The sequence below is a fragment of the Pleurodeles waltl genome, chromosome 1_1 (genome assembly GCF_031143425.1).
Source record: "Pleurodeles waltl isolate 20211129_DDA chromosome 1_1, aPleWal1.hap1.20221129, whole genome shotgun sequence".
Taxonomy (NCBI): Eukaryota; Metazoa; Chordata; class Amphibia; order Caudata; family Salamandridae; genus Pleurodeles; species Pleurodeles waltl.
In genome coordinates this window covers 997,537,155-997,550,456 of record NC_090436.1, presented here as the reverse complement: position 1 = coordinate 997,550,456, position 13,302 = coordinate 997,537,155, and the positions used below count along the sequence as shown (strand labels likewise).

Genomic DNA, 13,302 nt, shown 5'->3' with positions numbered 1-13,302 from the left:
GACGGTTTTATTGTATGGGTGTCGTTGGGGGGTGGACACCATAGTTTTGTGCACTGTGTATACATTATAGAAAGGAAGCCAATATTGGGAATAGGAGCACCAATTACTCACCACATCACCCTCCTTTATATTGACATGTCACAGAACGTGCTGCATTATTTGACATTAATCACATAAACAGCTTCATGATTTGCTTTTCCCTGCTGCACAATTTGACTTTGCTTTGTGCATAATATAGTCATATCTACCATATAATTTGATCATCTTTTGCCAAATAATTCCTGTAGTTTGCATAATTCCAATTTCATGTTACTTGTTATTTAGCATCCAATCTCACTGTTTTAATTTCCATGTGAAAATCAATTTTAAAAACAACGGCTAAATCACACTTTAAATAATATCTGCAGTGCCGTTTACTTCTTATCTGCATGGTAGACAAGTAAAAATTAAACATATCAGCGATTATACTTTGTACAACCAATGTTTTTTCAGAAAGATTGAATTAGAAACAGACGTCTGGTTATCTTTCAATATTTTAAAGCTCTTGCCCCACCACAAGGAACGAGGTACTTTAAGCTGGTCTTTCCGTATATGTGTCTATTTTTTTCTACAGCAGGCAAAACTGTCACTGAGGCTGGTTCAGCACGTGTTTCTTTCCATCTTGGGCAGTGTTGTACGATGCACAACTTAAACACTTCATTCCTAGAATATGGAATGGCACCATGGATCGTGCACTACAGTCGTTGCATAGAATCTGTAATTCAAACCAAAACAAAATGAGAATACACGCAAAAAATAGCTAAATAATTCTTTCAGTTGGCAGCACGCTGGACCTTTCTAGATGTTCTCACTCAAGCTAGTTGTCCAAACGGGGTGAAAGACACATATAACATTTTATGGGGGGAAATGATAAGGGGTGTACACAAAAAAAAAGTATTTGCGTGCACAGCTATCCTTTCATTAAGTTTAAATGATGGATGCTACAACACTTTAAATCTTATTAAGTAGGTACTCAGATGTAGCACTGTCCCAACACTAAAATAAAATCAGTAATACCAGCTTACTCAATAATGCCGTAGCTTCAAATAATAAAAACAAGAGATGGCATTCAGTCGTTCCTGATACTGTACTAAGATAATATTATGAAAGTATAGTACATGAAAAGTTTCTTATTCCATTATCCGTGACATATGCGAATTAGGACAACAATCCTTTAAAACAAACATATTTTTTTTTAAATAAAGCATTAAAAAAAAAAAAAATTGCAAACTGCTTTATGAAGGCAACATGCTATCCAATATGGGTGATAAGTAATAGTGGAATAGGTGGTGGATGATACGTGAGGGCAATTGGGCTGCTGGAAGGAGACGACTGAATGATGTGGCAGTCCTTGGGGTCCAGCTTCCCCTCCCCCACTGCAGACCCTGCTGTAAGCTACTGGCCTGTGGCTCTTAAAGTTAGTCCTCCGAAATTGAATGCGGTCTACACCCCGAACTCTGTCATCCGGAAGGGGCCTCTGTTCCTTGCTCCTGCTCACCCTTAGTATGCACCAGCCTGTTTTAACTCTGCCTTCACTTTTCTCCCACCTGTACTCCCAGGAACTGGAAGTCAGCTGTTCGAGTAGCACATGCTTCAGGAGTCGGGCAGCGCTACTCCATCTACTCAAGGCCAGAGCTTCACTGCAACCGTCAGACATCCGCCTAACCCTGCCCAAGCCCCGCGAGGACCTCTAAACCAATTTAGTGGAAAAGGGACCACAAAGGATAGGTAAGCCTTCTGATTCCTTGATACAGCTCCTCAGAGCACTCTACTATCAAAACAGCCGTGAATATGGTGTCGAGAGGTGCCTGCTCATTCAGCCTGAGCAGTGATTCCTCACCACCTTGCCCCAAGAGCACACCATCAACAAAAATTCAAAGTATTTGAAGCTTAGCAGCCTCTGGGAGTTGACAAAGAGTGATGCATAATTCAGACTAAGATCCTACATAAGAGGGTCACGTTCATTAATATTTGGAATGAGATTGACTTTGTTTGTGGGACCAGTGCGTTTATATGGACTGAATCTACCACTAACCATTGCACCTGGAGGCACTCTCTGCAGTTTTCTCACCTACCCGGCACTTGTCAGAGCACTTTCCCTCCCGCAGGGCAGGATGTATGCAGGACGCACCCAGGCGAGTGCCTGGGTGAAGACTAGACCAAGAGGGGCCTGTCTTTGCCCATCATAGCCAGGAAGAGGCAGAGACACCGCTTGTGGTTCCCTGGTTCAAAAGTCCTGTTTAACTTCTTTCAAGCTGCCATTGGGACTTGTTTTGAATCCTCAGAGTGTAAGTCTGTTACATTTATCTGAATTGCTTGGTTGGGTTTATTTCTATCCCTGCCTTACAATGGGCAAAAGAAAACCTGGAGGGAGTAATAACGAGATAGAAATAACTGGGATAAGGCTATAATTAAAATTGGGCACCGCTTGACCTGGTATGCCTCTGATGATGAGTGCCCCTGGAGCTGCAGTAACAACACTGTATATCCCTATCACCCCATATCCCATTTTTACCACCTCCTCAGAGGCCACCAACTCAGCGTCATTGCCAGCGGGTGATACTGAGAGCCTCAAAACTGCACCAGCCAGGAAAGTCAAGAGGGGTAATTTTAGTAAGCAAACTGGTAACATCTCTTTAGTACCCAAGGTCAATCCATTGTCAGTAGCTTGGGTGGAGGCTTGTGCCCTTCCTGCCTCCTATTCCCATCCTGGGGGGGGAGTTGGAGACTTTACTTTCAAGCACACAAAGTTTGAACCATTTTATGGAGGGCTGCTTAGGAAGGTTTAGGGAACTGTTAAACACGGAGTTCTCTTCCCATAATCTCTTGCTTTGATTAGATTGAAGCCCAACTCGCTGGATTATAAAGCTCGCTCCTGCTCAAAAGTGCTGATCGCATTGTTCATGCCAGAGAGATTCTACAGGCTCCCATTCAGCAACACGCTCAAGTGCCAAATATACTGGAAGACCGCCATAGTGGGCACAATGGGACTAGTTCTGGATGGATAGCCCAATTATCAGAGAGGGTGCAAATGTCAAGTAAGAGTAAAGATGCACCTGCTGGCAATAGCAAACGGATTTCTGGAAGGCCTAATACAGTCTAACCACAATTATCCTCTTATTGCGCATCATATCTGAATATTTTAAAGGACATCCCAGTACTACCACCACATAGAGATGAGGAACATATGAAAACAATTAATCTATCCTTTGGCTGAAAACAAACTCAGGCTGGCCGCAGGATCTAGCAAAGGAAGTCTTCACTGTGAGAAGAACTACATGGCTGGGCATTCATCTCAAAGACTCCCCAAGGGACTGTGTGATTAGCAACTTTAAGAACCCTCAAATTGTTGGTATGCTGCTCCAGAGTCGTTCTCAAAGGACATCATCACAGAGTAAAATCAAGGCTCTTCCACTGGGGCACTTTTATAGACCGTGCAGGCCCACTGGGGATGGGGGCCTTGCAGTTGGGCCTTTTGTTTATCCATGCCAGTTAGTTTTTAGTGATTCTATTAAGAACAGTTTCAAAGTTTTGTTGCCGTTGGATGGCCAGGATTGACTGACCAGAGGCATTATAGGCAAGCAACAGAGAAAGTCATGTACACAAGAAACTTGCTCGGGATGGCTCATACATCTTTCCCCCAGGTCGTGCTATGTAGCAGGACACATGATTTCAAGTAACACCCACAAGGTGTACTCTCAAGGAGTTCCCAGCACCTTCTCTTCTTCTATAAAAGGGCTGGACGATCAACAATTAGTTAGTTACACCAAGAGTGCTGGCATCAAGATTCTGTCATGGAATGTGGTGGGGATCCGTTGAAAATTTGTTAATACAGATTGGGTATTGTTCATAAATGAGCATAATACATTCTGCCTGCAGTAAATCTGGGCCCTGGATGAGTCCCATTTGAATGGCCTTCAGTCTTTTAACACCCTCGCAATCCCCTCCAGTGTGGTAAAACCTAAAGTTAGATTAACTAACTTCCATGCTACCAAACTGACTAAACTCAAAATTATGGAAGCTAAATCTAACTCCTTTTACCAGTTATTGGTAATGATTTTACCTAATTAATTTGATATCATGTTGATAACTTTTTATTGGAGTATTTTTGATGATAATTCAACAAAAGTTATTGATGACTTTAAAGAGGACATTGCAAGTGCACAGCAAGGAAGTTCTTGTTGTTTGGGAGGGAGAGTTTAACTTGCACCTATGTGAGAATAGCTGTATTAAATCATGTGGGCTAAGAAACCAGAAAGGGGTGGAAGTGACACTTTAAGCACATACCTTATGGGGATGCAGCCAAACGAGTTTTATTTGACCTTTGCTAGAGATTACAGAAACTCAACTGCATCGCTCACTCCTACATTTATTGTCAATAGGAAGCGTGGTAACATTGATCAAGTTATTGTCTCTAACAATCCCTGGTGCAAGATTTTGAGGTAGTGGTCAGATGTAGTAGCGACCACAATCCGCTAATTGTCTCTTTTCCCCTACATCTGGTTGAGGAAGGGTGAAATGATGCCAGCCACCCAACAGAGTATTCACGCAACGGGGGTATGTAATGGAAATGGGAAAAGATTGATAAGGATAAATTTATGTATGATATTATTAAAGAGAATCAAGTAGCCTTTTCAGTCGTAACTTCCTGTGAAGAACCCTGTGTGAGAGTTATTGAGGCTTTTGGTGATGTTTGTTCACCTATTTCTTCCAAGATGTTAGCCAATAAAACCAGAAGTAATAAACCTTTGAATGGTTGGTTTAACCAAACCTGTATATTAGCACACAAGTAACTCAAACGCGACCTGGCGAGAAAAAAAAAAAACGCTCCAATGTCGAAATGAAGTCCTGGAGGAAGGACTATAGGAAGGCTTTAGAACAAAGGAAAGTTGAGATCAGAAGGGACACTTGGGAGGATCTGGAGAAGGCAACCAATTTAAGGGACAATGTGAGTTTTTGGAAGATTGTGAATAAACCCCCTTTTCCTCAGGATATCACAAACCCAGCCTCCGCACTAACATCACTGCTGCTGTATTTAGATGTGAAAAGGAAATTTTCCTATCAGTAACTTCCCTTGAACTAAAGCCGAGTGAGGAAGAACTTTATTTACTTAGCCAGTCAATTCAGTTCAAGGACGTAGCAGAAGCAATCAATCAGGGCTGATTTGGAAAAGCGCCAGGCACAGACAGGGTCCCTATGAATCTTTTCAAATCCAATGTTACTTTCTGGGTGCCCATTTTAACCAAGGTTTTAAGGGCTGCTGTTATAGGTTATCTGAACCCATCATGGAAGGAGGCAATGGTGGTACCGATTTTGTAAAAAGGCAACAAAATCTGGCAAGCTCCTACTGAGCAATTTCCCTTCTTGACAGCTCACGTAAGATCCTGGGCAAGGTTACTGCATTAAAACTGGAGGCCTGGATAAAGGAGACGCAGTTAGTATCTAAAGAACAATATGGGTTCAGCAAAGGTGTTGGTACTATTGATCAATGCCTAAACCTTCAGCTTATCTAGGGAAAATACATCAGTGCAAAGAGAGGGTTCGTCCACCTCGCATTTCGGGACCTCTCTAGTGCATTTGATATGGTAAACCACCCAATTTTGTGGTCCATTATGGACAAACAAGGGTTTGATAAATCATTGATAAATCTGATGTATATGATGCACTCTGACATTTTTGTGAAAATCCGGTATGGGATACACGAGAAAACTTTCTCTGGAGATTAGGTCCAGGATGAGTGTGCGGCACGGTTGTATGTTGGGCCCTCTGCTGCTCTTACTTTACCTATATGGTGTGAAGGAATCCCAGCACTGTGTAGGGCAACATGCATGCAAGATGGTTGGGGCAAAAAACAGCAAAGGAACGTTCTGCAATCTATAAAATTAAATGTGTTGCAATAGCGACCTACAGAGCAGGAGAGTGGGGTTATAAAAAAATAAAAAAAGATGATTCTCTTCAGATAATTGAAAACAAGTTATTGCGTAATTTGCTGGCAGTACCACAGTCCCTTTCTTCTATCGCTTGCCATTTGGTGCAAACTATTTTGAGAACATAATTAAAATTAGCCTGTTCCTTTTTTGGGTAAGGACTTGGTTGACCATGGAACCTAATCTTACAAGGGAGATTAGACAACACTGCCTCAATCTGCATAACTATGGGCCCATTCCATGGTTGAAATATGGTAAATCTCTTTTTATGAATTTGGGAATTGAATGGTATTTTTGAATCCCAGATATTATTATGAGTGGTACCAAATCATTGGTTAAAGAGATGTTCTATAACTGGAGAGAAGAAGGCCTCCAGAGAAATATTTAATCAATCCTACATAGCTCTAAATTATGTGTATATTAAACTCTCACTAGGCCTGGAGTTTTATCTGACACTAGTTCACAATGAGAGGCATAGAGTTGATCTCACCAGATTTCGTTTTAATGTAAATCATTTTCTGGTAGCATATCCTTCTCAGAGTACCGGGTTTGTTAATCGCCCCAACTGTCCCTGTGACTATGTTACAAAACAAAGCACTTTATGTAGTTTTGTAGTTTGTATCCTTCGCATAGGAAGCACTTTCTGGCCCCAGTCCTCCAAGCAACTAACTGCAGACAGCACAGAACAGAGTTAACCAAGTTGCAAATCCAGGATAACGCCCCCGACATGTTATGCCGTGATTAATTTAATTAAATCTGCATTAGTTACAAGGAAGAAGGAAGAGGCATGGACAAGCTTTAGACAAATAATGCTTATTAACTCTGGGGGCAAGTGATACTGAGATATCTTGTGCGTTTATATTTATATATTGTACTTTTATGACCATTTTAAAAATGTTTTATTGTATTTTATGAACTGTGCTTTTATGGCTGGAACTTCGGCTGAATAAAGTTATTTTGATGATGATGATGGATGACTGCTATACTCAATCAACATTAAATAGAAACCATAAAACACGAAAAGACAGTCAATAAAGTGGTCATACTGGGTTAAAAATAAAATAAGCAAAAACAACAAGTGATGGACGGAATGCTGAACATTGTCAAACACTCACCCCCAGTCACAGATCTGGGTTTAATCCATCGTTCTTTTGCTCACCATGCCACCCCAGTTTGGACCCAGCCATATGCAAATCAGTCTTGACCCTGTTCCTCATGGGAACAGTCCAGCCCGAACTGCCAAGCCAGGTCCTCACTGGACCGGAAACAAGCATCCTGGGACCGGTTTCGGGGTTTCACCCCTCATCAGCCAGGCTAGCTTGAATCCAGTGGCATGGGAAGCACGGGACCCACGTCTGGGCATACCCTTCCCACTTAGGGCGACAAAGCAAAAACAACAAGTGATGGACGGAATGCTGAACATTGTCAAACACTCACCCCTAGTCACAGATCTGGGTTTAATCCATCGTTCTTTTGCTCACCATGCCACCCCAGTTTGGACCCAGCCATATGCAAATCAGTCTTGACCCTGTTCCTCATGGGAACAGTCCAGCCCGAACTGCCAAGCCAGGTCCTCACTGGACCGGAAACAAGCATCCTGGGACCGGTTTCGGGGTTTCACCCCTCATCAGCCAGGCTAGCTTGAATCCAGTGGCATGGGAAGCACGGGACCCACGTCTGGGCATACCCTTCCCACTTAGGGCGACAAAGCAAAAACAACAAGTGATGGACGGAATGCTGAACATTGTCAAACACTCACCCCCAGTCACAGATCTGGGTTTAATCCATCGTTCTTTTGCTCACCATGCCACCCCAGTTTGGACCCAGCCAAAAACGATGGATTAAACCCAGATCTGTGACTGGGGGTGAATGTTTGACAATGTTCAGCATTCCGTCCATCACTTGTTGTTTTTGCATTTGTCGCCCTAAGTGGGAAGGGTATGCCCAGACGTGGGTCCCGTGCTTCCCATGCCACTGGATTCAAGCTAGCCTGGCTGATGAGGGGTGAAACCCCGAAACCGGTCCCAGGATGCTTGTTTCCAGTCCAGTGAAGACCTGGCCTAGCAGTTCGGGCTGGACTGTTCCCATGGGGAACAGGGTCAAGACTGATTTGCATATGGCTGGGTCCAAACTGGAATGGCATGGGCAGCAAAAAAACGATGGATTAAACCCAGATCTGTGACTGGGGGTGAATGTTTGACAATGTTCAGCATTCCGTCCATCACTTGTTGTTTTTGCATTTGTCGCCCTAAGTGGGAAGGGTATGCCCAGACGTGGGTCCCGTGCTTCCCATGCCACTGGATTCAAGCTAGCCTGGCTGATGAGGGGTGAAACCCCGAAACCGGTCCCAGGATGCTTGTTTCCAGTCCAGTGAAGACCTGGCCTAGCAGTTCGGGCTGGACTGTTCACATGGGGAACAGGGTCAAGACTGATTTGCATATGGCTGGGTCCAAACTGGAATGGCATGGGCAGCAAAAAAACGATGGATTAAACCCAGATCTGTGACTGGGGGTGAATGTTTGACAATGTTCAGCATTCCGTCCATCACTTGTTGTTTTTGTAAAAATAAAATAAAACAGCCTTTGGGAGCAACGCCAATTTACCATTTTTATACAGCTGAATTAGGGAAAGTGGCTTAAAAACTGCTTCCCAGGGAATTCAAGATGTAGCTGTCATTCCCCTGCTACACTAGGATTGTCTGAAGAGATAGGGCATCTCAAGGGGAGGTTTTCCTGTAGCGTGAACCACAAAACACAGGGATCATCTCTATGTAGCTGTCTTTTGAACATCAATGGATAGATTGGGTGGGCTTGACTGAACGACAGATTTTGGATTGGGATAGAGAATAGTCAGTGGTTATAGGTAATACAGGCCCATACACATGAACATGTGCATGGGGCATAAGTTCATCCTTTACATATTCAGAAGCTACTGCTGCAATTTGAGTAATGATGAGATATGATCATGTTTTTCCAGCATGCTCAGACTGGGGAGGACTCATTTAACTACCACATACATGTGAATAATCAAAAAAATATTTTGTCAATACCAAACACACAGATTCATAGCTTTGTTACTAGGACTGCACCCTTGCTCAGCATTAATGAAAGAGAATGTGTTGTTTTGCACTGTTGCCCTACATTAAAGCCTTTGTTTGCCTCCACTGAACAAGTTCCTTTCCCTCAGAAGTGTTCTAGAAATTGCGAGGGCCACTGCTCTAGGTGCCAGATCCAAGCGAAAAGGGGGTAAATCTGGGATGTTTTCCATGTTCAACTGGAACAGTAGGTGGTCCTGATCAAGAGGATTAATGAGGGGTCATTCTAGTTAAGAGCTGTACCAGTATCAAAGGTGTTTTCGGAGAATCTGTTAATATGCCATATCATAGGCAGCAGATGAGTCAATGAGAACCAAGAATGTTGGATGATCATCAAAGGCAACGAGGAGGTCTTCACAGACGATGGTGGCCAGTGACTAAATTAAATAATTTGGTTTGAATTACATTTGTTTTCTACCACATAGCTTAAAATCTAATTAATGAGATACTAAACTATGTAAAGGAGAGATTAAGGAACAAAAGAATTAGAGCGCTATAAAAAATAGAATAAGCTAAATGGGACGATGGAATAGCAAGACGAAAGAGTCCATGCAGGCAGGGCCAGAAAGGGAGCCAAAATCTGTCATGGCAAAAATGTTCAAATCAGCGATGTTCAAATCAGCCCCACAACTGGAAGATGCTTTGACAAGAATGGGGTCATGACAGCCCTTCTTACTCTGAAAGCATTCCCGAAGTCTACCAGAGAACATGTGAAGATGCAGAAGGGCCTGCCCAGTCCCAAGCGTATTATGCAAATGTGAGAAAATAGACATCATCATGAGAAAGAGAAAGAGATGGAGGCAGGTAGGCTAAAAAATAAATAAATCAGAAAACGCACAAGGAGAATAGGCCACTTAAAGTAGAAGGGAATAGAAGTAATGTGGTACTGTGCCCCAATTTCAAAAGGAACAACGGAATCAAACCAATGGTAGATTCAACTAAAGTGATTCAAAAAAGTCAATCACCCAGAAGCAATTATTGACTCCAGATCAGTCTCAATACCAGTCCAATACAAAGGATTTGCTTCCTTGTTAAGGTCCCAGTGGCAGACCCATTTAATTACTCTTGTATAGGTTTCTAAGTAGATGTTTTGTCTAACCACATGAAGATCCATAATATTTTCTTAAGGCAACCTTCAATGCCCAAAGACTAGACCCTCAGCAATCAGGCAGCCATGCTAAGGGATTAAATGGAGGAAGAATTAGCCCTCAGTGCTGCGAGAGCAAAACATCTTGTGGTAGAGTAGACAGAATATGGTTTGGGGACTGTGCCATCTTCTGGAGGTCTGAGAACCAGAGACTATTTGGCTACTAGGATGCTATGGGAAATGAACAGTGCCTCTAAGTCTTCAATAATCTATATAGAATGTTAAAAGTTGGAGTTAAAGATTGGAGCCAGAAAGAGGCTGTGCCTACAGTAGATCAGAAACGTGTTCCTAAAGAACCCAAATTCCTGACCACCTGAGATGCGAACTAATGACATTAGGCTGAATGTGGAAGCCAACCGTCATTACAACTGGGAAAAGAATACAACCTGGGGTAAATACGACACAGATTTTGTGGTTTGACACTACGGCACAAAAAGGCTGGTTCACTCATGTCCAGGATCATATTTTTCAAAGCAAATTCTTATGTTGCATGAAAGTGCTCCTCTCTTACCAGAGGTGACAAGTCAAAGTTCTGAAGTAAGTGGGCAGAGATATAGAAGTATACATGATTCACACAACCACAAAGTAGACACCAATCCATGTAAACAACCATAACAATGGGTTCCAAATTGGAAGAGTAACCTGGACATGGAAGATGCATGGTCCCACATGCGTGCATGTGAACAGTCCACATTGTTTATTAGTTCAAAATATTTATATCCTAGAGGAGGCTTTAGGATTTCTATCAGAGTGGCCAGGCTTCTAAGAGCCAGAAAGAGAATAAAAAGTTATAGGAGGCCCAATAAATTACTCACCTACTTTTCCAAACAGTGACAGAAATGACTGTGCCATGTAAATGTTGACAGAACACGATCATACTAACTACCCGTATCAACTTCAAGGTCAAATTTAAAGTTCAACTAACCGTCCCACTCCAGCAGATAGGTGACTTCGATGAACACCAGCATTTCATACTTGTACCAAGGAATCATCTGGTCAAACAGATTTTGCTCAGTACACCATCAAATCAAAGCACATGTGAACAAAATGACATCACAGGAAGCATAAATGAAATACAATGCCTAAATTGTTGCATTTGCAGATCGAAAGGAAAATGACTAGACAAATTTCCTATTTCCCAAATGCAATAATTAACGCCGCACTCAGAAAGAGGGTGGCTGATATTGCAACAATGGGTGCTGATAATGCACTTGAGCTAGCTGGGCACATCAATGGAGGTGAAGTGAATTCCTACTTGCCTCAACCGTCATGTTCTGATATTCTGGCGGCATGGGAGTTTGGGCCACTTCATCGTCTAACTCTTTCCAGTAACTTGTCATATCAAGAGCAGAGTGCATACACAGTGGGCACCTGTAACCGCTACAAGGAAAGAGTAGAACAGATTAATTCAGCAATGTGAAACACCACACAGAGGAGTGATTACTCAAACATTAGGAATCAACCAATAAGTCATTTTATTCTAAATATTTTGATCTTCTTGTTGTTAGTGTATTTCATTTGCATCTAATGGTTTATTATGTAAAATCGCAAACAACAAGGCTCCTCAGTCTAACAGACATGCCGATTTCCTCTGCTTTATTGTACACACAAAAACAAATATCTAAAAAAAAGCAGTCAGTCTCCAATACAGAAGAGACACCGTGCTAAAAAAACTTACTAAAGAGAAAAACTTAAACACCTGAAATGCCTTCTCTATGACAATCCTGAAGATTCCCTATCAATTCTCTCTGTGAAAGAAGTGCGGACACAGACCTGTCTACTCTAATGCCACCTAGAAGACCAAATTGGCTCCACCCGACATTGAAGATAGACACAAATAGAATCTCAGAGTATCCCAAACACTCTGATCATGGAAATTCACTTGATTGATAATGGGTTCTCACCCAATCTTCTCCTAGGTCTATTTAATGTCTATTTAATACAGGATTCCAAATATCTAACATGTGCGGTATTGGCATCCTTCGTTATTAAACTAGTCAACTGTACTCCTAATATTATTATATGATAACAAAGGTTAGGCTCTGCAGCATAACCCTGAAGCGGTGTACATGTACATGGCGCTGCAGATGAACTGGAAAATATTTTGCTATCTTCTTATAACTATAAACTTGTAGAGGACAAGTATGGGAGACAGGAGTTTATGTCTGCAAGTCTAAGACCTTTAAAAGGTCAACGTTTCTTTTACATAACTTAGGTTCACAGGGCATCTTGAGGTTTGCTTGCATATTAGCCCCAATAGGCGTCTTGGGAGTCACTCCAGGTTTCAGTTAGGCCTGGGCGAAATTTAGGGCACGTCAGTGTAATTTCATAATTTCGGAAATGTTGTTACATTAAATTCCATAAATTATGCCATTTTTAATAATTACGCATGATAACTGTGAACCCGCCATTTGAGGTACAAATTTACCAAAAACGCACAGGATAACAGAGTGCAAGTTGCTGTTGTCTGCAGTGCTTTTGATTTGCACTATTTATTTTAGTGCAAAACGTATCATCAAAATTTGTCACAAGGATGCATTTCACTCCAAAATATACAGCGAAATGACAGATTTGGATTTCGCCTAATTATGTGTAATTTGTGTAAATTTGCTGACATTTCCATTAACTGCACAAAACCAAATTACGTGGATTTCACACACCCCTAGTTTTCATCCCATATCATGCTAATGTGGTAGCTAGTAGAACCAAAGGGCCCCTATTTTTTCAGGTAAACACAAAATACTGAAATTCATTTAAAATTCTTAACAGAACAGTTCTTTCTAGCAATGGCATTAAGATCACAGCTCTCTGCCTCGTAGAGAAGCCCAAAGACCAAATTCACAATTCATGCACAGCAGGCACTGCTTACGCGGTTGATAAACATTAGTCAGACAGTCTTAAAAATTAGGTTTCTGCAACATGTATGGGTCACCCATTACTGCAATAAAGCAAGGAAGTAAGGAAGAAAATTCCCTGCTAAGAGAATGGTTAAAGAACATGCACTTGACAAAAGAAACAGAGACAAGAATGAAGAACTGAGTCTAAGGGTGAGAAAAAAATGAAATCATCCTCATAAATAAGGCAAGCACTGGCAA

At 41.9% G+C, this 13,302-nt stretch overlaps 1 protein-coding gene across 1 annotated transcript in view; it reads right to left on the bottom strand.

The window, feature by feature from the left end:
- Positions 1-395: 395 nt before the first annotated feature.
- The window catches only part of RCHY1 (ring finger and CHY zinc finger domain containing 1), a 79,968-nt gene continuing 67,061 nt past the window's right edge, over positions 396-13,302 (bottom strand). Inside the window, exons 8-9 of the mRNA XM_069230291.1 lie at positions 11,467-11,587; positions 396-754 (exon numbers count right to left, since the gene is read on the bottom strand). Coding sequence (XP_069086392.1) covers positions 626-754; positions 11,467-11,587 — 250 coding nt within the window. The 3' untranslated portion in view covers positions 396-625. The remainder of the gene's footprint in view (positions 755-11,466; positions 11,588-13,302) is intronic.